We start from the raw sequence: 27,065 nt of genomic DNA, 5'->3' as shown, positions 1-27,065 counted from the left end.
AGTGCACACAGAGCTCTGGTGAAGAGGGAGGCAGTGCCGAGATCTATGCTACGGTTATTAAAGAAGCCTTTGGCAGTGGCACGCTTGCCTTTGTATATGCCTCAAATTAATCTATCTTGTTTGTGATTAAAAATAAAGTTGATAAAACCAGCTTAAAATAAGCCTTTGTACTACAAAGTAGAGCTGCTTAAAAGCACAATTTCTCACAGAGCCAAGTTATAACAAGGCTGCATCATAGAAGATTTTTATCATTTCAGATAGTTAAAATATGGAGAGTTGTTCTTTTGTGTGAGCAGAGAGCACTTTTATGCCAAAAGTACTGCTAATGCCATAAAAAACCAAAAATGAGCAATGATGTGATATGCCCTTTGATCTGCTGTCTGCCTGACCTACATGTACATATTACCATTACAGAGTTGCCAGTTCTGTCAGGTGTATAGTGCAATACATGATTTGTATTTTCCTATAGATTACCTTTCTGAGATAAAATTATACAGACATGTATAAAATTGTGTCTGATAGTGTTGATTTTCCAGGTTTTCATGAAACCCCAAATTCAAAAGAATTATGTTGCTTTCTCCTTGACTATCTACTTCTTATTTTTAGCTAATAATTTAAATTATTCCACAGTAGCTGGCCATCTGATTCTTTTTTTGCTGCACCGAAGAAAAACTTTACTCACATATATTGAAACTCAAATAGGCCATAGAGAAAGAAAATAAACTCATTCTTTAAATGTGGTATAGGTAACATACTGTAAATCTCACCCTAAAATTACCTCAGGCTAATGTGTTTTTGTTTAGTTTTTTTATCTGAAACCTTCCCAATCATCATCTGTAGACTTGGGTCCTTGATAAATTAATCAAACAATAATCTTACATTAGATTGTGAAGTGCTGTTGACAGTGCCATTTAAACATTTCCTCTGCATTGTTATTGTCTCTTGTTTGATTCTCTCTCCACCTATTGACTATTGGGTAAGTAAATTCTTTGGTTTTAGTCCTACAAAAGTAGTAAAGAAACTGTTCTAATAAATGTTTCCTCATTTGCACATACATATTGCAGAAAAATATGACTTGCTAAATGAACACAAGTAGTTCAAACAGTATCTGCTCTCCTTTTTGCAGCCTTTAATGTAGATGTTGTTTATTTATAGAAGTGGGAGGTTAGAAGCTTAATCAGAATTTGCAGCTCTCTGTGGGAGCTCTCATTCAGTTTGAGAAAGGTCATTTTTGCTCTGAATGTTCTCCCCAAGAGAGAGGGCACTTAATATCAGATGTTTTTAGCTAACACAAGAACTGCTTTCCTTTCACATTATCTTTACTTTCGAACAAGCAATTTCTTACTGGTTTTTCCTCATCCTGTGAGTCCAGGGTGAATTTGGAGAGGTCAAGTATTCTAGAGTGTCAGTTTTGTCCAGTTACCTCACAGATAAAATTATTTGACCTTAAGTCACTGTGGAAAATTAACATCATCAAGCTGCTTTTCTAGAAATACAAGCAGAGCAAGACCAAAGTCTTTACCAGTTACACTGATACAAACCCTCTGGATGAGATATGGACATGGTGTACTGGGATACAAAGAATCATTGATAAAAAGAATTAATGGCCCGAATATTTTGTTTTACAAGCATATGTTCTCTTCATGCTACTTCCTGTAGCTTTAGCAGTGTTGTCTGCATTAGCAGTTTGGCATGGAGCAGCGATGCAATTTTAAGCCAAATCATTTGGTTGTCAAGAACTGCCTTATGTTGATTAAGTTCTCAAAGTGGTTTTGAGGTGTACCCTCTGAATGCTTTTCAGAGAAACCCAAACTGAGCACTGGGCTTCAAATAAGCTGTGTGGGGGTGTTGGTTTTGGCTTCTGTTTGAACCCACACAGCCATAAGGCCCTCTAGCTCACACTCAACATTCATTTACCACTGAAGGGCTCTGAAACCCTAGAAAGCCCATGACGTACCGAGGAGCTCATATGCAATATAAAGAGCTCGGTGCTCTGTATAGTGTTCTCATTTACATTATAATTATTGTTCTCATCAGTTTTTAAAATAACTTCACGCTCACAGGCATTCAGGAAAACAAATACATGTTGATGATACATTTTAATCACTTAAACCAGATGCTGCCTTTATATCTTGTCATAAATTCTACTCCTGTTTAAATAAAACTTTCCCAACCTCTCATATCTTAGCGTAGTTTGTCACAAATGACACACAGCTGATTTTCATTCAGTTTTTTACAGACAATTTATGTTGACACTGAGAAGACAAGCAGTCCCCCTACTAAGCAATTGCATTAGCGCATCTCTCCCCTACCTCTCCATCACTTGTACTGCTGCACTACTCCTTTTTGTAAATCTTTGCCATAGGCCAGAGGGTGAATTCAATGAGAAAACAGATCTGGATTAAAACTAGCCTCTTGGTTTTTGAAGTTGTGGTGGTGGTGGTGTTGGGGGGCAGAGAGGTTGCTGTGTTGGGTTTAATCTGGATCTTTTTAAATGCTGTGGGATATTTTTACATAGATATATTTTTACAGATTATAAATCAGTGAGTGAAAACATGAAAAGCAGTTTACATTCTTGAAAAAGAGAGTTATTTTGTAATGGTACAATGTGAAAGGGGAGCTGAAAGAGCTTGTTCCAGTCTAAATTAAAATAATTCCACAGTACTAAAAGTGGGTATTAGCAGCAAGAGAACAAGACAAGAGTTTGGCTCTGAGTTCAAGCTATGACTTGACTGAAAACGTTAGGTCATGCTAAATTTTCCACAGAATTAAAAAAAAAAAAACAACAGCAACACTGATTAAGAGATGTTCTGGGTGGATTTGATTACCATGCTAATAAAATGGGATTTGCTTTAGAACTTCCTAGAGTTGCAAAGAATGTATTTGGTGAGAGACTACTTAAGTGGATAGTGGAAATGAAAGTTTTCTCAGCCAAAAAAAAAAAAAAAAATCTTTTCTCTTTTAACAGGAGGGCAATGGCAATCTTTGCAAACTGTGTGTTCTTTATTAAAGTAAAATACTTACCCATTCAGGAGAAGAGTAGGCTGAAAGCATCCATAAAAGAAAACGGTGGAGTAGTTAATTTTGTGCTTAATCAGAAGGTAAGTTCCAGATTTATTTCTGAGATCTCAGTAGTGTCCTGGTTTCGGCTGAATTAGAGTTAATTTTCTTTTTAGTAGCTGGTATAGTGCTGTGTTTTGGATTTAGTATGAGAATAATGTTGATAACACCCTAATTTTTTTTAGTTGTTGCTAGGTAGTTGTTGTGTCTACACTAAGTCAAGGACTGTTCGGCTTCCCATGTCCTGCCAGGTGCAGAACGAGCTGGGAGAGCACAGCCAGGACAGCTGACCCAGACTGGCCACAGGGACATTCCCTATCATATCGCGTCATGCTCCTTATATAACTGGGGAAGCTAGCCAGGAGGTGGGATTGCAGACTGGGCATTGGGTGGGTCAGGTTTTTTACTTCTGCATGTGGTGAGCGATTGCATTTGTGCATCACTTGTTTTGTTGTTGTTGTTATTATTATCATCTTCCTTTGTTATCCTATTACACTGTCTTTATCTCAACCCACGAGGGTTTTTTTCCATTCTCCTCTTCATCCCCTTGAGTGGGGAGAGCAGTGAGCAAGTGGCTGCTTGGTGTTTAGTTACAGGCTGGGGTTAAACCACAACAAGTAGGAGAATACCAAGAGATGCAAATGTTGTAGAGTGTTAATCTTCCCTCATGTAGAGAAATAAGAACTGTAGAGATTATATCTCTGTTCAATATTTAAAGAGAAATATTCAGTTTACATTTTTAATGCATCTGGCTCTGTAGTACTGAAATGTCACATAAAAAATTAAGAGCAATATTCTCCCTCCACAAAAGAACCAGGGAGGTTTTTTTCCTGGGTAAATTTGCCATCTTGATTTTCTTCTCTCGTTGTCAGAGAGGGTGAGAGAAATTGTGAATGAGATGCATCACTGAATTGGGTTTTGGTTATGTTACTGTTAACACAAACTTTTGATTACAGAGTGAGGAAAAGATGGTTGTAGAGTTAGAAGTCTGTGATATTGCAGGGTTTTTTATTTAAATACAGCTTGTTATTTGTAATATATGTTGAACACGCAGTGTGGATAAATCAAGGAGCCTGTTTGCATGATGTGCACAGCAGTGAAATCAGTGGGCTGTATCTATACTGGTACATTACATGCCTAGGAATGCTCGCAGGGACCGTGGCCAGCTGGCATGGCTTGGCCCACACTTACACTGCTGAACCCTCTTGGTCTTCAGGACTGAGTGTTCACATCCAAACTGCCTAACAGGAACAGTCATGGTGATATTCTGTCTCCCAAACCATGCCTGGAAACTGGGAGCATGTGAGTTGGCAGCAGCTTGAAGTGTGCCATGGGACATGCTAATGCCTTAACAATATAAGTATTCACGTGCCAGTGACAGGGAATTACCTACCATTATCTAACTTAATAGTGAAGGCGTAATACCTTGTTACTTCTGCCACTAGAAAGTGATATTTACTTCCTCCTTCCCATAGCTAGCAATTACAGCAAGCTCATGAATATTGTCATAGTGCTTACTTCTAATTGACCTTAGGGAGAAGGTAATGCATTGTATTATGATTTCAATTTTTTTATTCTCTATATACAGTTTTTTTAATTTGGACAAGAGTACGATTGAGTTAATTTCTCCCTCTCTTGTGTAATATTTCCTAATATAACATTGAGTGAGTTACTTTAAATCCTACTGCTATATATAGCTCCCATAGTTGGCTGTCATTTTACAAACATTGACAATTGTATAAGTCGTCCACAAGAGTCTGCGGTTTAAATTCTGCATAAGGAAGGTGTTGACATTGAAGGAAAAGGAAAGGAATGTGTGAAGAAAAGGAATATTGTAGGTATGTTATCATCTTATGCAGAGCCCAGCAGTTTCCTGGTGACTCTGACAATGCACATCTGTTTAGGAGAGAAAGTGAAGAATTGAAGAATAACATATCAAAGTCTAGCTAGAGTATTCCAAAGATGTGACAGATTTCTTTGTGCTGTAAATTCAGGATCTTCCAAGATGTGTTGACACACGAACTGCTGATCTCCAGATATGATTTGGGGAAAAAAGTTAAGGAAATTGCCTAATTAAAAACAACAAGCTTTAAAAAAAGCTTTGCTAAAAGAATTTAATTATTGAAAACAGCAAATGAACTAAGAGTTAATGCAGTACAAATATGTATTAATTGAAATCTGTATTTTGAATAATCTTTTTAAATATAGTGGGAAGAGAGATATTTCAGTACCTAAATTTTGTGAGCTCCAGGATGCTGAGAACAGCTGACAAGTGGCCAACCTGTTCAGGGTAAATCTTACCCAAGCTTCAGAAGCTATGTTATGATTGAAAAGTGTCTCATCTATCTCCAGATGGGAACCTCAGAACAGATATGGGCTCAGTGCTGCTAGATCAGGGAAACGCTCTTGTTTTTTAAAGCTCTACTTTTACCATAAGTGACAAATAGAAGAACATGCATTTATCATCTTGTTTCTGAGTAAAGTAGATCTAATGTCATTCTAATGTAATAACCTTTCGTTTATCTGTGTCCGTCAGTTCTTGCATGCTCAATGTTGACTGTTAGAGGTGCAAAATCCGCTGCCTCTTACTTATGACCGTTTTATTTGATTTGACTTCTCTAAATGTTTTTATTTTGTCCTAACTAGACATATATGCTCAGCATATATATGATTCCAGTAAAACAATGTGTGATTCTTTATAAGGCTACCAAAGCATATTATGATTATTCAGCATTCTGCCTAGCTTCTTTTTTTTCCTTTTTTTAATGCTTTTACCCCAGATAGCTTTGGGTTTGTACCATGTTGGCCACAACAGAACTTGTCCCATTACTGGACCTCCTATGTGCTGCTAGAAGCTTTACAGAACGTTAGGCACCTGATCACCTTCATATCTTTGTAGTGACTGTGGAAAGTGGACATACTCTGAAGATATCTGTATTTTAGTTGAGCTGAACTGTCACCTGAGAGAATTCTGCTCTCTCTGTTGTCTGTGGACAAAGTGCAGAGGTACCACGTTTCTAAATTAGATGTTTCAATTAAAATACGGTCCGAAAAGGTTGTCTGTTTTTAAATGTTTCCTTTCGACTCTAGGATTGTACCAGTATGAATTGCAAATAAACAGTATTTGGATTAATATTGTAGTTATGTGTGCATAGCAACTGTAATCGTAATTTGTCTTTCAGAGTACACATGTTCTTGTGGATACTGCTGATGTCCTCAGCTGTCGTGATCTAAAAAATATTCAGAAGTATCAGCTCCCTGTTATATGTGCAGATTTCATTTGGAAATCAATTGAAAAGGGGAAGCTTTTACAGATTGATGCATATAAGGTTAATACATCACAAGACGACACTTCTGAGCAAAGGCCAGCCAGCCAGGGTAGGTATATTTGACATAGTTTATTCATCTACCAGTTACTTTGGGAAAGAATGTTTTTGAAGATCAATATTTAGAATCGGCTTTTAAGAAATCAGCAACCATGGAGACTGGCAATAAAGTTAATTGAAAAATTAGAATTTTTCAGAAAAGAAATATTAGTTCCATTCTGTGGAGTCTTTCCATTGATTTTTTTTTTCTTTTAATGAAACTTCAAATAAGACTTCAAGTTGGAAAGGGGGATAAAATATTAAAAATAACAAAACCTACTTCAATGACTGTCTTTATTTCACCCCACTGGGAAAAAAATTACAGTAACCTGGAAGTTTTATTTAATTTCAACAGAATACAGTGGGTTTTCAGTGCCTTTGTGTGAGGAAGTGTTATGTTTTGAAGTCAAAATTATGAGAAAATAGGATAGCTAGAGAACAGGTTAACATAGGCTAGAAATAATTGCACAACATAATTAAAATAGACAAACTTCAAGCATTCCAATACGTAACATGGTTCAGATGCAAAAGACTATAACGTTGTAGAAGGAAAAAAAGATAAGTGTTCAATTTAATGCTGTGAGACAAGCCAAAGAACATGAAAAAGAGATGAGAAAGATAATTCTATTTAATGTGTACAATCAGCAAAAAAATTTATCATCCTGAAAGTTATTAGTGTTTTAATTCTCTTTTTTTTTCCTAGTAACTATGCTTTTTATTTTTTTTTACTTTTGCGTCTCTTAGATTTTGCTGGGTGCCAGTCGTTCCTTTAAGTATTTTTAAAAGTCGTTACTTTTTACATAATACATTTTATTTTATGAACTGATTTTATGTCATGAATCAGTGCAATTTTCAGAACTATATATAAGAATAAGAATCAGGACCAATGCATTTATGTTTGCTATGTCACTGAGTCTTTTAGACAAATCTGGTTTTGCACAGCCGATGCCATGGGCATGCGTGACCGAAGCTGGGTAGATCCATTCAGTAGCAATCCTAAATAGTTTTAAGCTAAAAGTAAAACTGCATTCATACACTATATTTATAGAACTGGAAAAAAAAAAAAAAAAAAAAAAGAGGCGGCAAACCAGCCTGTCCTGGTTTTGGCAGGGATTGAGTTAATTTTCTTCCTAGTAGCGGGTATAGTGCTGTGTTTTGGATTTAGGATGAGAATAACATTGATAACACAACTGGTTGTTGCTAGGCAATGTTTACACTAGGTCAAGGACTTTTCAGCTTCTCACACCACCCCACCAGCGAGTAGACTGGGGGTGCACAAGAAGCTGGGAGGGGACACAGCCAGGACAGCTGACCCAAACTGGCCAAAGGGATATTCCATACCATATGATGTCATGCTCAGTATATAATTTGGGGAAAGCTGGCCAGGGGTTTGAACCACAGCACGGAAACTAGCTGGGCATCAGTGGTCTGAGAGTGGTGAGCAATTGTGCTGTGCATCACTAGTTTTGTATATTCTATTTATTATTATCATCATCATTATCCTCTTCCTTTTCTGTCATATTAAACTGTCTTCATCTCAACCCATGAGTTTTATCTTTTTTTTCCTGATTCTCTCCTCCATCCCACTGCGCTGGAGGAGTGAACGAACGGCTGTGGCCTGCCAGGTTAAACTATACCACAACCAACCAACCAAAAAATGCCCAAAACCATTGTGAGCCATGGAGGAACAGTTCTCAGGCTCTGTGGTCAAGTCGCACAGTGTAGCTCTCAGCTCCATGCCCTGATTCTTTTTCCCCTTCCTGTCACAGAAGTCTGGATGCCGAAGTGCCTGCAGGGAGTAGGCACTGGCATAGCCCAGGGCAGTACTAATTCTAGCCGTCAGGCAGTTGGGGCAATTGCCCTTCAATACTTGTCTGTGTATCCTGCCAGTTATATGGCTGAATAAAATGTGACCGTAGAAGCTGTTAACTTGTTTCAACGTGTAAAATATTTATGAATATTAAGTAATAGTATTGTTTTTATTAACTATTTGTAAGTTAAATTAGAGAAATCAGATATTATACCAAGTAAATAAATGTTTTGATTGCAGATGTGGAAGACCTGTCATCTTCTGAAAACAAAAATGCCACAAAGAAAAATGAAAATTATTCCAACCTTGCCGTTATTGAAGACAATAACAGCAGAACTGAGTCGAAAGTGGGGACTCTTAGGTAAAAATAAAAGATATATTTTGATACATCTATACTGATACTTCTGTAAATTGAAAAAAAAAAACCAAAACAAAAAACCAACACTTCCTAATCTGTTTCAGTGACTTCTATAGATGGCTCTCATTATCTTCATAATGTGGCTCCCTAATACATGCAAAGCTTCTACTATCTCAGCAGGCATTAGTATGGCTCAAGCTTTATGATTTTCTGATTGGAGCCCTGTTTATCATCCAAATTTTTTCTTTTGTTGGTTCACATGGGTTTGTGCAATGCAGTCTGATTCATTGTGTTTACAAGTGCTGAGCATCAATTTCTTTTATGAAACTTCTTGGGTGAGCTGCAAATCAAGATAACTGAGGCTGCTTTTTGTTGATAAGGAAACAGTATTGCTGTAAGTGTTTCTAATTACTGAGTTAAAACAACAAAACCAGCTCCAACACTCTTAAATCTATTAACAAAATGCAGCTTTCACATTCAGAGACTGCTGTTCAGTCATAGGGTAGGTATTTAGTTACTTTGTGGGAATGTACTAGAAGTTAGACTTGGTCTAAGAGTCCTGATGCTGAAGCATATAACTACGTGTATATATCCGAATGTGAAGATCAGGAATAAGGGAGGAATTGGCCTCAGACAGCACAGGTAGCTGACCAAGCTATTAGAAAATTAACATGTAACCAGCCAATGAAAATAGATTTATTGTGTTGCTTCCATAGTTCTTCTAAAGAATGAAGATTGAAATCCAGTTTTCATCTTCAGGTTCACTCTAGACATTCTGGCCTGTTAGTGCAACAGCTTGTTTGTGTGGGATTTCGTTTCTCAAAACTTTTTTTGTTGTTATTTTGCTGCTGAAAAATAGATGTATCTCTATACATACTTCTTTCTTTAGTATGATGTTGCAGCCTATTATAGTACAGTATTTACTGGGCATATGTGATTTTAATTACTCTGATTCCATTCCAGATTTTACAGTAAAGATGATCAAGATACTGTTTTTTTCCCCCAGGATTTTGAAGTTGCAAAATACAGTGTCCTTGAAAAAGTAAGTCTGTTATTGTGAGAAAATGTAGGAGGATCAGTAGGTGACTAAAAGATTTACAGTTTTATACACATCAACAGCATCTCTTCTATGTTATCATGTACTGCAATGCAAAGAGGAGTACTGAAAAGTACTTTAATGCTTTTTGTCTTTAGTGCAGCCTAATTCTACCCAAATAAAACTTTTCTGTTATCGCTGTAGTGTTCTCAACAAAGTATTGCAATAGAATAATATGTTTGCTTCTGACAAGATATATATCATGGCTGTTATGTGTTAAATCTAATTTAAATTTTAAATGTTTTTATTAAAAATCTTTCAAAACACAGAAATGATGGAAATGTACAGCAGTTTGTACAGTGAAGCCCTGAGAGGAGCTTCTACATGTTACTATGATACAAATAATGAATAATTCTGCTTCTTAGCCAGTTATAGCGTGTCATTTTAAATGAAGTGAAAAAATAAGGGGAAGTACTTGGTGCAGTATCATGTGAATGAAACATACTTAAGCAATAAATTGGGGGTTGAGGTGCTTTATTTATCTCTCCATTTAGATTAACTCCAAGGAAAGCAAGGAGTTTGTAGTTGTTGAATTACAGTGTTCCCAAAAGCATTACGAGTTTCCGTTTCGACTGTACGCACACTTCAGTGCATCAGATGGAACAAAGGTATGAACCACTCATTGTCATTGCCTGTTTGTTTCTTTATGCACATTGAACGTACCTTTTCCAGAGAGCTTCAGATGCTTTTCATTCTTATTTGTAGGCTAATCTTTAAATATAGATAATAGGAGGTCATTCTTTTAAGCTTTATCTTAAAAGTTTGATTTGTAGTTGGCTCTTCTGCTCTGTGTGTTTGCTTACAACTTGCTCAAAAGAACTGGTTTGGGACTTGGCAGTGCACAGCGTGGTCCTGGATGCACCTACCTCATATACTCCCATATATTTTCCTGGCAGTATCTAAACTGTATGATCATAGAATCATAGAATGGTTTGGGTTGGAAGGGACCTCAATGATCATCTAGTTCCAACCCCCCTGTCATGGGCAGGGACACCCTCCACTAGACCACGTTGCCCAAAGCCCCATCCAACCTGGCCTTGAACACTTCCAGGGAGGGGGCATCCACAGCCTCTCTGGGCAACCTGTTCCAGTGCCTCACCACCCTCACAGTAAAGAATTTCTTTCTAACATCTAATCTAAATCGACCCTCTGTCAGCTTGAAACCATTACCCCTTGTCCTGTCACTACACTCCCTCATAAACAGTCCCTCACCATCTTTCCTGTAGGCCCCTTCAGGTACTGGTAAGCCGCAATTAGATCTCCCCGGAACCTTCTCTTCAGGCTGAACAACCCCAACTCTCTCAGCCTGTCCTCACAGGAGAGGTGCTCCAGCCCTCTGATCAGCTTCGTGGCCCTCCTCTGGACTCGCTCCAACAGCTCCATGTCTCTCCTGTACTGGGGCCCCCAGAGCTGGACACGGTACTCCAGGTGGGGTCTCACGAGAGCCGAGTGGAGGGGCAGGATCACCTCCCTCGACCTGCTGGTCATGCCTCTTTTGATGCAGCCCAGGACACGGTTGGCTTTCTGGGCTGCAGGCGCACACTGCCGGCTCATGTTGAGCTTCTCATCAATCAATACCCCCAAGTCCTTCTCCTCAGAGCTGCTTTCAATCCATTCCCTGCCCAGCCTGTAGTTGTGCTTGGGATTGCGCTGACCCATGTGCAGGACCTTGCACTTGGCCTTGTTGAACTTCATGCGGTTTGCACGGGCCCACCTCTCCAGCCTGTCAAGGTCCCTCTGGATGGCATACCTTCCTTCCAGCATGTCAACCACACCACACAGCTTGGTGTCGTTGGCAAACTTGCTGAGGGTGCACTCAATCCCACTGTCCATGTCACCAGCAAAGACATTGAACAGTGCCGGTCCCAGTACCAACCCCTGAGTGACGCCACTTGTCGCTGTTCTCCACTTGGACATTGAGCCATTGACCACAAGTCTTTGAGTGTGACCATCTAGCCAATTCCTTATCCACCGAGTGGTCCATCCATTGAATCCATGTCTCTCCAATTTAGAGACAAGGATGTCGTGTGGGACAGTGTCAAATGCCTTGCACAAGTCCAGGTAGATTACGTCAGTTGCCCTTCCCTTTCCACTGATGCTGTAACCCCATCATAGAGGGCCACGCACCATGATGACATGTTGAAATGCTATAGCAAGTGATATTCTGGACATCCTATTGAGAGACAGCAAAGCTTGACTTGAGGGCGGCTTAAATGCATTTCTCAGCATACAAGTTATGTGTGCACTCTGGTATAGTGCTTGCAGTCTGTGTAACAACATTAGATTCAAGTCAAAGGAGCTGTATCAGGGGTGAATTTTGAGTAGTTGAATTGACAGAACAAGTTATTCATTTAGATGAACCTATCTTGTCACTATGGGGTTTGTATATGAAGCTGTGTGCTTGGTCTTTGTGTCCCATGAACCCTCATTAAAGCACTGCCTTGTTGGGAGGCTGTTAAATCACAACCCAGAGCTTAAGTGTGGATTGTCAGCTGTTAGAGCACTATCTGATAAAATTGATTCTTTAAGTCTCTATATAGTTTCTTTGACTAACTTTTCTCTTTCTATTTACAGAATAATAAACAATTTGTATATAATACTTCTGAAGAAATAAGAGAAAAGTATGAGACTTTTATTGCAGACTTGAAGAAGCAGGATTTCCTGCTCAGAGAAACTTTTCCACCAGAAGCAGAATCTCTAGCTTCTATAAAATTACAAAAGGCTTGTACAACTTTCGTGTTTACACTTTTCTGTCCTTAAGATTTGTTTTAGTTTCTAATTTTCTGAATGTGGTAAACATTGTCTAGATTACAGTGATACAGCCATAGGTTAAGGGAAACTCTTTATATGTAAATGTTTTGAAATATTTTTTTTCCAGAATATTGAGTGAATGTTCCAGGTACTTAAACACATTAAAAGCAAATGTAGTCATATTCATTATAGTTTTGGGTTTTTGAGGGACTATCCAGATGTCACAAGCTTGATGTAGATCGTATTGCAATCAGTAACAGGACCCCCCCAATGGGAATAGCAGTTGGATTCTGCTCCGTAAAGTACTCTTCAGACAATGTTTTACCTCTATTTAAAATGGTTGTAGTGTGACAGAATTTTTTTTTTCCATTTACTTTCTCACTGTACTTTATCTACTTCTCTCTTCTACCATGGTAAGCCTCTACTATAGGGCACAACTGTCACATAGATTATATCCAACAATGTTGAAAGGTCCACATATGTCCTCCAGTGATCTCAGAAGCTGTGTGGTTGATGCCATATAAACAAGTAACATAGAATGTCCAAACTTGTGTGAGAACAGTTTAATGACATCAAGCTTAATAGCAGCTTCTGGAGTTGTAGAACAGTGAGAAAAAGCTCAGGGAAATGCTTTAACAATGTTCCTCAGAAAAACATGAGAAAATCTATTTTCACAACTCTTTTCCGTGTATGAATTGCACTGACTTTTCATGGCCTTTCTATTCTCCTATAGCTGTGTTGCTCCAATTTTTTATTTTCACAGGAATCATGTCTTTTCCACCAGAGCTTTCTGAACTAGAAATCTAGTGTCATCTGTTAGAGATGTTACAAAACACCAGCCATTTTGAACCATCTGTTCTCTTACCAACTGTGCAAAAAAGGAAGTGGCTGGGATCTGCAGACTATTATGTCCGTGTACCTGATAGTACAATGTACTGATAAAGACACCAAGCAGATCAACTTCTGTCTTCTCCAAGACTTTATGTCTCAATTTTCAAGAGAGGTGATGGCCATGTGGCCTGTCATGCTCTCTGATTGAAAGAATTTATAAAAGCAAACCTTCCCTTCAGTTCAATGGGACTGAAGAAATTATACTAAGCATAAAGGAGCATTGTACACTGTATTGTTTATGAGAATAGGCAAGTTTAATTATCTGAGTGAGAACTTCACTGTCATGACTTGCATCTTTGTCTTTTCACTGAATTGTGTTCATTTTACTACAGTTACTTCTAGAAGAAGCCATCCATTCAAGTGCTATATGTCAGGAAGTTAGTGATTTTGTGGAATTGATCTGGGCGGAAGCTATTGGCCACCTGGATAGTTTACTACTTGAACCGGTAAACAACATAAGCCTAAATGATGTAAGTTAATTCTTGTTACTCTGTGAGAATGAATATGTAAATGCTGTCAGAAGTAATGTGTTTCCCAGCAAATGCATATGTTTCAGATTGGGATCGGTAATTACACTTTTGATACTTCTGCACTTCAACAAATCCATACTTCAGAAATTTTTATCTCAAATTTTGCTTCAGAATCATGACGCTAAATAACATGCTGCGTTCCCTAGGGCAGATGGCTCTTTTCCATTTTATAGCAATTTACACAATTCTTATGGGAGGATCTCTTCCATGAGATAAGTCAAGTCATATAAGAAGATAGTCATAGAAGACAGTGCATAATAGGTTACTGTCTCCTCACAGTATGTTTCAACCATACTTCAGTCAGCCATTCTCTTGTAATGGAAAGATAGTTTTAATTATAGTCCCTGTCTGCATTATCAGATGGCACATGTAATTAACAGCCAGCTACTCTGAAGGCCTTTGGATATTACAGCTGTTATTAAGAGTAACGTGCCTGTCCACCCCTTTGTTAACTCTGCGGCTCATTTAGTCTCACTTTCCTCCATACCTCAATTCTTTTGCTTTGCTCCCTAGACATTTAAGAGGATAATGTTTATTCATGTAATTTAAATTCATATAACTTAACAAACAGCCAACAAAACGACTGTTTAAGATGAGAGTTTTGTTCATCTCTGTTATGACTGAAAGCAAAATTACCTGAAGATTATGTTGGTATTAAATTGGAAGAGTTTTGCCAGTAGAAGGTCCCCAATTCTGGAATGACTTTGCCTTAATCTTATTACATAAAACTCACTTTTGATGCTCTTCAACTGTTGTATGGTAGAAGAATATTCCTTTCATTTTTTAAGGGAAAATAATACACATTTATGTAGGTTCTGGTGAGTAAGTAGTACATTAGTAGTATTATATACACATACTGAGAGACAGTAGTAAGAAGTGCATTGCACAAATCGGCAAATACATGAAGGAAATGCTGTTTGTGGTAGTGCTTTTTATGAGGTGCAATTGTTTGGATATTAAGATTCCTAACATATTTCAGGTAGGTGAAGTTTTATAAATATGTGATAAATAATTTTCAAAATACCTCTGCTTGAGGTACTTTACATCTAGCTCAGTATAAGGGCAGAATAATATCCAACTTTTGCATACTGTTTTCATATCCTAGCTGCAAGAAAATATTTTGTGGGTATTGCACTAACAAGAGTTAAAGTTTTATTTTAGTGTGGAATTAAATGATCCATTCTGAGTATTTATTGCTTTGCATTCTTTCTGCAATTTTGCAATACCTTTCAGTTTAATAATCTCTTCTTTTAAAGGTGAGCAAAGCAGAAGGTATTTTACTCCAAGTGAAGAATGCACTGGATGAGGGAACTAATGAGGTGGCACTACAAAAGATGATGATGGAATTCTATCAAGTTATACGTCACAAAACTGAAGTAGACTATAAAGTTTCCAAAAAGCTGTTATCTAGAAAACAGGACCTGTGTCAGGTAACTTTTCCAGATTGCTAGTAAGTCCTGATCTGCACTGTGCTACACCAGTTTTGAACATGCTCACTAGATAAATTGGCAGGATAGTTGCACAGCTAGTCACAAGCTGTCCGTTTAAAAAAACTAATTTATTGGAATCTTATGAATAGAGTCACGCTCATGGCGGGAGTTCAGTGTTTTGAACAGGAAGACCAGTTGCTGTCCAGATAGTGAGAGGAGTTTCCATTGCAAACATTGTTGTGGTGGCATCTTCAGCTGGATCAAATGAGAATCACAGAACTGTTGTTATCATCCAGCTGACCCTAGCAACTACTCCAGGAAATAAACAATCAATTTCTATTGTTTATCTTAAACTATACACAAAATATATCTAAGCTATTTTAACTATACACAAAGACTGTTCTGTCTAGCCTTTCCTTTCCTGCGTATGCAGGAACAGTTTCTAGAGACTATTTAAAATTACCAATCTATGCAGCTTGGTCTGTACAGCACAAACTGCCTGGGGGAGTTCCCTGGGCTGCCTGGATTGTTAGCGCAAGAAGTTAGTCAGCACATCTAAACAGATAACATCTATCAGTTGGTCTAAGTTGTCTCATCTTTGCAGAAACTCGCTGGGAAATTCTCAGCCTGCCGGGGGAATTGCCGACAAGGCGTGCTGAGTGTGCACAGATGCAGCCCCTGCACCCAGCAGCAAGGGCCGGCTGCTCCGTAAGGGCAGGTGGACGGGGCTGGGGGTGAAAGTGAGCAAGGCCAGGGCAGTTACACCGCTGGCAGGGGCTTAGTCCCACGGTACCCAAATAGGAAGAGCAGAGCAGGTGACAGTGACTGCTGGTGATAGTAGCCAGGGTCAGTCCAGATTGCCTCCTTGTTATGGCTTGTCTGGCAGGTCCAAGGTCAAACCAGGAACTTGAGTCCACAAGATCTGGGTCACAAACAGGGCTGCAAGCATATCGGCAGCATAGCTCAGCCAAGAGACCAAGGTCAAGAGCCTAAGTGCAAAGGCATCTTTTGAGCAAAGAAGGGGCAGGAATCTGCTGAGTCTTCTCAGAGCTCTCTTTCAAGGCCCCACAGCTGCACTGTCAAGGCTGGCCTTCAGCCCAAGCAGCCAGGCCCTCTGGAGAGGTGAGAGGCTTTCAGGGCTCTGACAGCTATATCACTCTTGTAACTGCAGAGAAAACTCAAATTTTCTCCTTGTATTGCAATTATAGTGTAAATTCCATAGATTCTGCTAGATACACCTTTTCCTGGTGTATCTGATATCCAGAAGTCAGTCTTCTGTAAGCTACAAAATTTAAAGGGGGAGAGGTAGGGAGGCTCCTTACTGTTCTAAAAGAACATATATTAATAGTACCTTTAAACTTGGAAATCTTTTGATATTTAAAACCTTTTGATATTTCTGATATATATAAAAAAAAATCCTATGTCTCATTAACCTTTCCCATGGCTTAGTGAACTGTACAGTCTTTTCAAAGTTACATGTCCATCTTTCTCCTGCTCTGAGAAAATTACATTGGTGCCTTGTGCTACTGCCCTAGCTGAATAGTGACATCAGGGACAATGACAGATTCTAATAAGTAAGGATTACCTCATAAGCAAAATCAAAATGGTAACCAAGCATAAATACTGGTTTGTGGAGCTGTTAAGAGCAGGCTCCATCCAAAGGTTGATCTGGAGTTGTACAGAAGCAGTTTAACACTATTTCTTATATATCCTTTTCTTCTGAACTGTTTTCATGGCATTCTACAGCCATTTGCTCTTGTTCCGAACTGTATCTAACAAGTGGAAATGTTCTTTTGAGTATTCCATTTAATTGTTACTATGCTGTAACTTTATATAATTCAGTCTGGTTTGCATGTTTCCTTAATTAAATGTACCAAGTATTCATAAATTTCTGACTATTTTCTAGCTAATCAGAGACATGCTTGATATACGTGAAACAAATATGTCGTGCCCAAACCCATCATCATTGGCCAAATACCGGGCTCTGAGGTGCAAGATTGAAGCTGTTGACTCAACAAGTTATGAATTCCTCAATGTTAAACAACAAGTGTTAAAAAACAATTACAAGTGAGTTATGCAATAATTCCAGTAACATTCAAGATATAGTGCACAAAATACCTCTAAAGAGAACTGAATTACCAGGTTCTGTTAGTGTGCAGTGTTGATTGCACTAATGGGATTGCAGAACTGGCATATTTACCATAACTTATACTAGAGTGAAATGGAAGTAAATAAAAAAAAAACCCACAACTGAAAATTATCATATAGTTCAATTTTGGTGCATTATTTTTCTGCTTGGGGGGGTTTTTTGTTTTTTTAATTGTGAAAACCTGTCTATTTACAGGAGTTACTAAAATAAGATATATGGGGTCTAGGCTTGTTTACTCTGCTTCTCAGTATTTATTTCCAGGCATTTTATAAAATAACTGGAAAGTAAACATGGAAGTAAAATTTTGGTTTCTGCAGAGTAAAACAAATGGGTTTTTTTCTGTGTGAATAAGCTTGATGAGGGTGGGAGGAAATACCCTCGTTTTGATTACATACAGAACTTGCCATCCCTCTCTAGTTAGCTTTCAGTTGTGTGAAAAAGATGTATTTCTGGGAAGTTATTCTGCAGATTTGCCTATAATTCTATTTAATGTTCTTGACATTAGCTTCTAACTGGGCACCCTGTCTCTTTTGATTAATAAAATTAAAAAATAGGTAAATATGGAAAAATTAAAGAGAAGGTGGTTCTAGAAATGGAATAATCAATGGTTAGATCATTAATACAGGGAAGAATGACGTGGGCTTCAGTTACACATATATAGTCACTCCAAGTTTGTTTTTACTGAGTAAACATGCTGTTAAGCAGCTAAGGTCTAAACCTACCTAGCAACTATGGGTTACTAAGTGGTTATACCCAAAGATATATTGCTCAACTATGGAAGAAGCACTGTGCTTGGAATACACAAACTTCTGTTTCTCTTCAGCAGAGTTCAGTAGTTGGCTTTCACTTGACATTTTGTCTGAATTTTTAAATCATTTAAAATTAATAGAACAATAGTTTATATGGCTCAGTTCCACCTTATAGTTCTTTGTGACAGAAACAATTGAGTAAAGTTCTGGGGAATTTGCTGTTACCTGAACGCAGGGGACTGCTCTTTGTGGATAGCAGTTATCTGTGTTAGAACCTATATACTAATTCATAAACTAACTAATTGTAAGCACAGGATTTTCCCCCAAAACCTTTACTCTACTCTTATACAACAGATAAACATAATGACATTGCAAGAATTGGACCATATTTAGTCCCTTTCAGTCTCTGCATTTGCAATCTTAGTTTTTAATCTAAAATCAATTTTAAAAAGCTTCAACTGAAGTAGAAGCATGTTAAAGGATCAAGGTCCAAGTAAGGTTCTTAAAAAAAAAAAAAAACAAAACCAAAAAAACCTTCATATAAGAAAGTTCATTTTGCAGCTTCATAAATTAGGACAAAATATATATCTAATCCTCAATAAAAGAAACCACACAGTTTGAGTAAAGTGTTCAAAATTACAGAAGAGGCTGGGTCCTATTTACCAATATTATTTTAGCATTTAGGAACTCAAAACTTGACTGAAGATTATTGCATTGAAGATTATGCTCAAAAGCATAAAGGTTTGATTTATAAACAGGGCTTCATGCTTTTATTTTCCAGGTGCTACCTACTTTCAGTATCTAAATTTAAAATTATGATCCTTAAGTCCTCTTCTCAGTTGCTTTTTAAATCCAGAGGTTCCTCACTGTGTGACAGGAATCCTAGAATCCTAAAATTATCTTCTGGATATTTCATAGCATATCACAAATATTACAGACTCTGAGCTCCATAGAGTTATATGGGGTTTTTTTTACATCACATCTTTGAATTTAGATCCCAAAATGTCGACTGAGATTATATGACTTTAAGCATGTAAACACATTTTTGATTTCTCCCTGTCTAAACAGGTCTTGAACTTAGTCATTAAGTTTTTAATATCTCTGGTGATTGTTCTCTTATGCTATTTTTTCTTTAATATTTGCCACCCAAATTGCTAACACCAAAAACAAAAGAAAAGGTTGACTGTTACTTGGAGATTTAGAAGAATACATTATCTTTCAACAGTGTATTGATCTTAAATGCACTAAATCATGAGATCTCAAGATGATTTCAAATTTCTTGCAGTGACTGTCCAGTGAGAATTTTAAAAGTGTATAGGGTTGGCAGAATAAGTGAAACAGCAGAATTTCTGAGCAGTCTTGGAAACATTCAGTCCTTATTCCATGCATCATCTGTGCACAACTTCATGGGAATTCTTTCCAGGTAAAAATTTACATTCCCTTTTTTGTGACATTGAATCAGGATTAATTATATTCTTAAATATATTTTGACTTTTAATTTTTTTTTATTAAGCTCTTTTGCATTGTTTACCCTATTTTTTACTGTTAACATTTATATGAACATCCATATACTTCTGCAGACCTCTGGATGGAAAATCAGTCTTTTGTAATGATAAATGTAATTACTGTCCAGATAGATTAGACTTGAGTTGCAGCTATTTGGATGTGATGGTGAGGAGTGTCATTTAAATCCAGATGAAATATAACAAAATCGAGAGAGTAGGAGAGCAATGGCTGTGTGGAAAATTTGTTCTGTTTTAGGAAAGAATTGCATTGACGATGCAATGTCCTCCTTCCACTTCTATACATTCTTTCCCCACAACTACTGTATTTGGCATATTTTTAGATTATCATAATTTCCTGGATTAACAGAATATCTAGTTCTAGACTGAATACCATGGATTCATTCAGGCATGGTAATAATGCTAAAATAATATAACCTCTAGTAGCCTGACATGTTTAAATCCTCATCATAGCATGTATGCAGTGAATATCAGCCACTGAAAATTTAAGGATGTTTGAAAAAATATATGTGATATATGACACCATCAGAATTCAAATACCTCAGAAGTCATATTAGCATCTGTTTTCCTCATACTGCAGATTTTAATTGTAAGTTACAAAACTGTTGAACTTATTTAAATATTCTGTCTTTTTACATTCTTTATATATAAAATGTTTTCTGTGGGCATCAATCGGTAGTAAATCAAATGTCTCGTAAACAGTCTAAGAATGATATCTCTACACTATTAGGTTTCCAAATCAAACATTTGAAAAGTTTCCAAGTATCCATTCCCCAGCATTCTACCTTTAAAACTCATACTCTCTTTTTCTTAGATACAAAAATTTCATACATTTTTTTAAATTAAATACAGCATAGTTGCCAGAAATGTAGAACTACTCATTTAATAACCAAAAAATTATTTTGAATGTTTGGCAATGAATCTGGAAAATGCATTGGTTTTCTGCTAAATGAAGAAGAGCTAACAGTCTTTATTGCTTATGTAATCAGTGTCTTGGTGATTAATATAACTTTGTGATTTATTTTTTTATAAATAGACTTTATTTTCCTTGAGTGTCTATGGATGGTTTTTGTAAAGTGTATTTTCTGTTTATCCTCTGTGGTTCGTAACTGCACAATGTGTATCAGCCCACATGCTATATGCAAAAGTATTTTGCACTTCATTCATTGTGTGACTTTTTTTTTTTTCTCTAGAGGACTCTTATTGCCTAAAGTGGTTGTTGAAGATCATGGCCTGCAAAGAACTGACATTGGGAATCTGGGCAGTGGCATTTACTTCAGTGATTCTGTTAGGTCTGAATAACGTCAATATCTCTTTATTCTTTGTCTATTATTTTTACTTTTTAAATTAAGTAGATGTAATGCTTAATACTTTTAAGGTAATTTAATTATAAAGTTTATTCTTGTCCATCTATTCAGAAGTACTTCTCCTTAAACTCCTACGATGTTTACAGTAATACAAATATTAATAAAATGTGTATGATCTTTCTTTACTTATAGCGCCAGTATTAAGTATTCTTCACCCAGTGAAATGGATGGAACCCGACTCCTGGCAGTTTGTGATGTGGCACTTGGATCCTGTGTAGATTTGTGTGAACGAGATTATTCATTAAATAATGCACCATCAGGTTATGACAGCGTGCATGGAGTCCGTAAAACAGCAGATGTCTCTTCAGACTTTGAGGTACTGATGCTGCAGTATTGGGCACTTGAAAAGGCACCAAGTTTTGGATTTATTACACCAGTGGTAGATAACAGAATGAGCGTAACCTACATTTCAGTTCTTCAGACACTAAATCGCTAGACAGTAATGCGTAAAATCACTTGTCTGACTTGCAGCCTGTAAAGTGCATATAAAACTTCTAAGCCTCTAAGTTGCTATTTGTAAAGAATTCTTGCAAGAAAACAATACTTAAAAGAAAAGTGTAAATATTATATTTTATTATAACTGAATCATTGTATAAATATCTGGTCTGCAATATTTAAATTGTTATTTGGAAGCAATATTCTTCTTTGTGTGGAATAAAAAATCACTACCATGGAAGGTTCATTGTTTTGTAAATGAATCCAGCTGATAAAAATCCCTGTCCTAATAGGTTGGTATTCTAAGGCAGGGATGATAGCTTGTAGTAGTACACTAACAGAAATAGTTGCTGTCTAGATATCCACCATTTTTTTATTTTTTCTTAGTTATTTTGAGGAATGATTGTGCTATACAGTCTAGAGGAAATATAAGGAGTCTGGAGAATGAATACAAAGTGAGAAGATAAGAGATTCAAGTGGTAGTGATACAGAGAGATCAGGACAGTGAAAATAAAAGCTGTAAAATTATTATTTTTCAGAAATGATGTGTCAGGTTCACCTTTTAATCAATTTGCATTGGTTTAGATATTATCTACAGCTTTGTTTTTCTTGTAAAATACCTTTCTTTGTTTCTACCAGGACGATGAATTTGTTGTGTATAAAACCTGTCAGGTTAAAATTAGATATGTTGTTAAGTTTTGCCTTGCTGAAGATCAAATAAAACCATTTCAGCCTGCAATTGGGGTGGAACTGGATCAAGAAAACAATAAGCAAGAGTCGCAACATCATTTACAGCATGAAAGTAAGAAATGTTTTCTGTTTGTATATTTACTTGCTTCCAGAGTTTCCTAAATACTTACCAGAACCCTTTTTAGAGTACTTGTATGAAGATAACATACTAAAAAATAATTGGTAGTTTATTTGCAGATGTTACCAAATTAGTGATTACCATGTGGCATCTGTGTAGCATCTGTTTTAACAGATTTCCTATAGCATAATTACCAACAGCAGCTGCAACTCCTCCTGTCACAGTGTGTTTCAAGAGAAGCACAGGAAGCACTTATGCATAAATCATCAGATGGTCTTTAAATAATGCAACTGCAAGGTTCTAAACAAAGACCTTGTAAGACCTCACAGAACTATCATGAACTTACGATCTGTTAGACAGCAATACAGCTCAGCAATACAACACAGTTATTCATAACAGAGACTGAATGTTACTTTTTGTGTTCTGAATTGCGTAAAAAATCATGGGCTGTTGATACAGGATTAGTTTCAGTCATCCTTCCTGAATGTATATTTCAAGAAATATCTTTTTAATCTTTTGTAAACTCTTTGTTTAGGCTATGCGTTACCAAATGCAAACCTTTCGAATCCTTTGAAAACTGGTCTTCAGGATAGATTGGGAAATCCTGTCCCTTTGGAAGGTGTTCATATCAAAGGGAGGATAATAGACTTTGTAGCACAGGTAGAGTATGCTATTTATTGTCCTCTTCCATAACTCAGCCCTGAAAAATTAACTATTTGTTAAATAGTGTTTTAGTCAAAATGTGATTTAGTGTTTAGTTAATTGCAAAAAAAAAAAAAAAAAGGCAATTCAATCTCTAAATGAAGGAAAGTCCTGAAAATGAGTGGAAACAATTTTTATTCTTAGAGATGTATAGTCCAACAAATGACAAAAGCTCTTTGGTCAGTGAAAGGCTTGGTTTTATTTTTATGTCTGTTTTCTACCTATGCGTAATCAAGTCACCAGTATAGAGAAGCTTTATGCAGTAGTGTACATATTCTGTTCCCTTTAAAAGACCTTCTTGGTGATCTGTTTGCCAGCTGAATTATAAACCAGTGAGAAATACCTAGGATGAGTAAAGCTTTCTGGAAATGTACTTGTGTTTCGGTTTTGACTTTGGTTAGACAACCTAAATTAGCTCTCACAAGTAAAATATCAATCAAGACAGTAGAACTTGCTATTCTAGCCTGAAAATAACTAATAAAAGATAGCCAAACAGGCTAAAATAAGGCCCCACCTTGTTTTTTAGTACATATACACTAAGAACACATTCTGTCAAGTCACAGGTCTTTTCCCAGTCCTGGCACATAATTCCACAATCTCCCCTCCTTCAGCTGCATCCTGTCTGGAGCAGTCTTGACCAAGCTAAAGCCATGGCTTTACTGAGTTCTGTCACATGTCTGTCTCTGCACACGAATTTGTATTCAGGGGTTTCCAGTGCCAACGTAGCTTCATAAAAGTAAACAATGTTTTTTATATGTTGTTGCTAAAGCCTTGAAAAAGAAAGCAGGGAAAAACAGCAGGGAAAAATTGTTGAAAGAATTGTCTGCAAATGAGTCTGTGCTTAAACCATTCTGACACAACTGTTGTCTCATCTGTCTGATTCCTTTGAACAACTCTTCCTCTCATGAGGGATTGTTGGGGTTTGTTTGTTTGGTTTTTGTTTTGTTTGTTGTTGAGGTTTTTTTGTCTAGTTTCCTGTGGAATGAATTACTATCCAGTGACATCTGTTCTATGGCCCAGTTCATCAAAGCAGAGAACAGTCTACAAGGCTGAGGTACAGACCATAAACCAGAAATGAGCAGATGACAAGAGACAATAAGAATGGCAGCAAAGGAGAATGAGGAATTGCTAGAGTTTTGTTATGACACAAGAGAAGTAAACAGAAGAGCAGATGTGAGAAGAAAGTCAGGTGCAATCTGCCACCTCAGAGACAGAAATTCTGTCAGTAGAAGATGGATACTATACATATAGAAGTAACATAGGCTTTTCCAAACATCCCTTTCGTAAAAATAGACCCATTTTTTTGTGGAGGTTTACTCTTCCTTCTTGTTTAGTCCTTACTGGTTTGAAACTATTATAGACCTATTGCAGTGGTGGCTTCTTTTGTAGGCGATAGCTTGACAGCTCCAGCTCTGCCAATATGTCAGATAACCTTTAGAAGGTCATGGTTTACTCTTCTGGAAGAGATTTGATTAATGATTTAGAGATTAAAAGTTCTACAGCTCCTTGCATGTTTCTGGAGATGTGTCAAGCACTGATGAATGTTACACCTTCATTTCTAAGGTACAAATAGGAGTTCCAGTAGTGGTATACCTGTTGACATTTTGCAGTGCAAAGCAGTTATGCTGTTACCCTTAAAGTATTGATGTTTAAATCACGTTTTAACATTACAGTTACGTGAAAAATGTTCATTTCAGGTAGTAATGTTTCAGACCTACACCAATCAAAACAGTAAACCGATTGAAGCTAAATATGTTTTTCCTTTGGATGATAAAGCTGCTGTTTGTGGATTTGAAGCTTTTATCAATGGAAAACATGTCATTGGAGAGGTAAAATGTTATTGTACTTGCCTTTGATTTAGCTCCTTCAATCTCTAAAATCCAAAAGCACTTAATTAGTAATGAAGATGCACAACACTAATTTTGGTTTCATGTCCTTTGTTGTTACCACTTGACTGGATTTCAAGGTAGTTGCATCATTTAAGAGAATATTGGTTAAGCTGTCTGTCTATAGAGATGAAATGACGTATTTTGGAACAATCTTTCATAGGTTAAAGAAAAAAAACAAGCACATAGGGAATATCGGAAAGCTATCAGTCAGGGTGATGGAGCTTATCTAATGGACCAGGATGCACCGGTATGTTGAATATTGTGGTTTAGTACCTACTTGAAAATTTTGCAGTTGTCCAAGTACAGATTCTTTGGTGAATCATGTCTTTGTTCAGAAACTCTTTTTTTATGAGAACTTATTTGGATCATATATTTGATCATTTTTAAGAACAACTATTGCTTCTTCAAATATGTGCTATGGCGTACATAAACCAGATACTTCTCTTTCAGGTGGTTTCCTTTTTTTTTTTTTTTTTTTTTTGTAAAGGATTGATATATTCAGTACCTATTGATCAGTTTTTGCCAGAAATTAAGGAATTAGTGAAAGTTTGACATTTCATATCATAGTCCCATTTTTCCTTACATTTCACCAAAACCGAATAGTAATTTCTGTGTTAGCATTTGGTTTCACTGTGCCTAAACACCACTTCAATTACTGTTTTGGAAAACATAGGCTTTAATGGTGTCATTAAAGCTAGTTTTGGTTTTTTTTGGCATTTTTTTAGGATATTTTTGTAATAAGTGTTGGAAACTTACCTCCAAATTCTACAGTTGTGATCAAAATCACCTATATCACTGAACTGAGTTTTCAGCATGGTTGTATCACCTTTCACCTGCCTGCTTCTGTGTCACCATGGCAACAGGACAAAGCATTAAATGAAAACACACAGGTTTGTTAAACTGCAATCTTAAAATAGCATCTTCTTGTTTTGAAGCAAAAGTTCTGTGCCTAGGGGACAGTAGTTACACAAGAGGCTTCTGTAAGTTTATGATTGTTTTCATTTTCATTTCTTCTCTTTTGTCAGAAGATAATTGTTTGTAACCTTTCTTGTCATAAAGCAATGTGAACACAAACTTAGGAATGCTGAGATTGGTAGAAAGCCTCTAACTGTCTCTGAGGATGTAATTGCTCCTGCAGGACTTAGAAAGTTGACTTGAGTTGGCACATGTTAGATCTCATATTTTGAGTTATCTGCTATTTCTGTGCTGCTGTTCTTCCTTTGGCTTGCAAAGACATATTATCTCCATCATGAAACAGTAGCTGAGCATCTGCTGAACACTCTGTCATTATCCTTCTCTGCTTCAGGGACAAGGTTGCCCATCCATTTCTTTGGATGCCCTTGATGGCTCCTGAATTCTCCAGGTGGGAGGGGCGGTCATTTCTGTATTTAAGTGCTGGCAAAGAGCCAGAGATGGTCCTTGTGGTCGTAGTCCCTGTGAGATCATATAACTGTATCATATCTGACTGTTCAACAATCATGCCTTCTGCTTCAGAGATGTGTTATACTGAGTTCTGAAGTTCTCTGTGTCCTTGGGAGAGAAACGTGCGCAGGTTCATCTGAATTTTAGCTGCTGTGATGCTCAGATAACAAAGCTGTATGATTAAAAGTAGAGTTCCATGCAGTCTCAACTTAGTGATATAAGAGAAAGGAGCTCCTGGGCAGTAAGTGTTGGGAATGACATACAAATATTTCATAACTGGCAGTTAAAAAAAATTTTTTTCTTTGTAGGATACAATAAAAAAGGTGTGTGTTAAACAATTAAAACCACAGAAAAAGTAAGTCACTTTCATTAATATTGTTATTTGCTTTATTTTATCAATACCTTAAATGATTAAAATATTTAAAATTAACATTTTTCTATTTCTGTGGAATATTTGATGGTAAGTTGTATTATCAAGAAACTAATTTAATTTCACCCTTCACTCTTATCTGTTGTTATCCTTAGATAGGTATATATCATAAGGGAATAACTCCTAATTATTACACTCCTTTTCTTCACTAAATACTTCCTTTTGTTTTAGAAACACTTCTGTTATTAAGGATTATATATAAATTCCCAAGTCACAAAACTTAATGAGACCATGACAAGCCCTGATCCTTATGGGGGACTTCAGCCACCCCGACATCTGCTGGAGGGACAACGCAGCTGA

At 36.9% G+C, this 27,065-nt stretch overlaps 1 protein-coding gene across 3 annotated transcripts in view; it reads left to right on the top strand.

The window, feature by feature from the left end:
• PARP4 (poly(ADP-ribose) polymerase family member 4) overlaps positions 1 to 27,065 on the top strand; it is a 54,961-nt gene that overhangs the window by 2,112 nt on the left and 25,784 nt on the right. For all 3 annotated transcript variants that reach the window (XM_075742230.1, XM_075742229.1, XM_075742228.1), the window contains exons 3-20: positions 2,969 to 3,101; positions 6,243 to 6,438; positions 8,476 to 8,596; positions 9,557 to 9,635; positions 10,184 to 10,297; positions 12,264 to 12,410; positions 13,664 to 13,801; positions 15,118 to 15,291; positions 17,198 to 17,358; positions 19,475 to 19,612; positions 20,906 to 21,004; positions 21,212 to 21,395; positions 22,154 to 22,316; positions 22,858 to 22,982; positions 24,722 to 24,853; positions 25,074 to 25,160; positions 25,639 to 25,803; positions 26,644 to 26,690. In XM_075742230.1, coding sequence (XP_075598345.1) covers positions 2,976 to 3,101; positions 6,243 to 6,438; positions 8,476 to 8,596; positions 9,557 to 9,635; positions 10,184 to 10,297; positions 12,264 to 12,410; positions 13,664 to 13,801; positions 15,118 to 15,291; positions 17,198 to 17,358; positions 19,475 to 19,612; positions 20,906 to 21,004; positions 21,212 to 21,395; positions 22,154 to 22,316; positions 22,858 to 22,982; positions 24,722 to 24,853; positions 25,074 to 25,160; positions 25,639 to 25,803; positions 26,644 to 26,690 — 2,396 coding nt within the window. In that variant the 5' untranslated portion in view covers positions 2,969 to 2,975. The remainder of the gene's footprint in view (positions 1 to 2,968; positions 3,102 to 6,242; positions 6,439 to 8,475; positions 8,597 to 9,556; positions 9,636 to 10,183; positions 10,298 to 12,263; positions 12,411 to 13,663; positions 13,802 to 15,117; positions 15,292 to 17,197; positions 17,359 to 19,474; positions 19,613 to 20,905; positions 21,005 to 21,211; positions 21,396 to 22,153; positions 22,317 to 22,857; positions 22,983 to 24,721; positions 24,854 to 25,073; positions 25,161 to 25,638; positions 25,804 to 26,643; positions 26,691 to 27,065) is intronic.

The sequence above is a fragment of the Balearica regulorum genome, chromosome 1 (assembly GCF_011004875.1).
Source record: "Balearica regulorum gibbericeps isolate bBalReg1 chromosome 1, bBalReg1.pri, whole genome shotgun sequence".
Taxonomy (NCBI): Eukaryota; Metazoa; Chordata; class Aves; order Gruiformes; family Gruidae; genus Balearica; species Balearica regulorum.
Note: the sequence above shows the minus strand (reverse complement) of the source record. Positions and strands in the feature narration are given on the sequence as shown.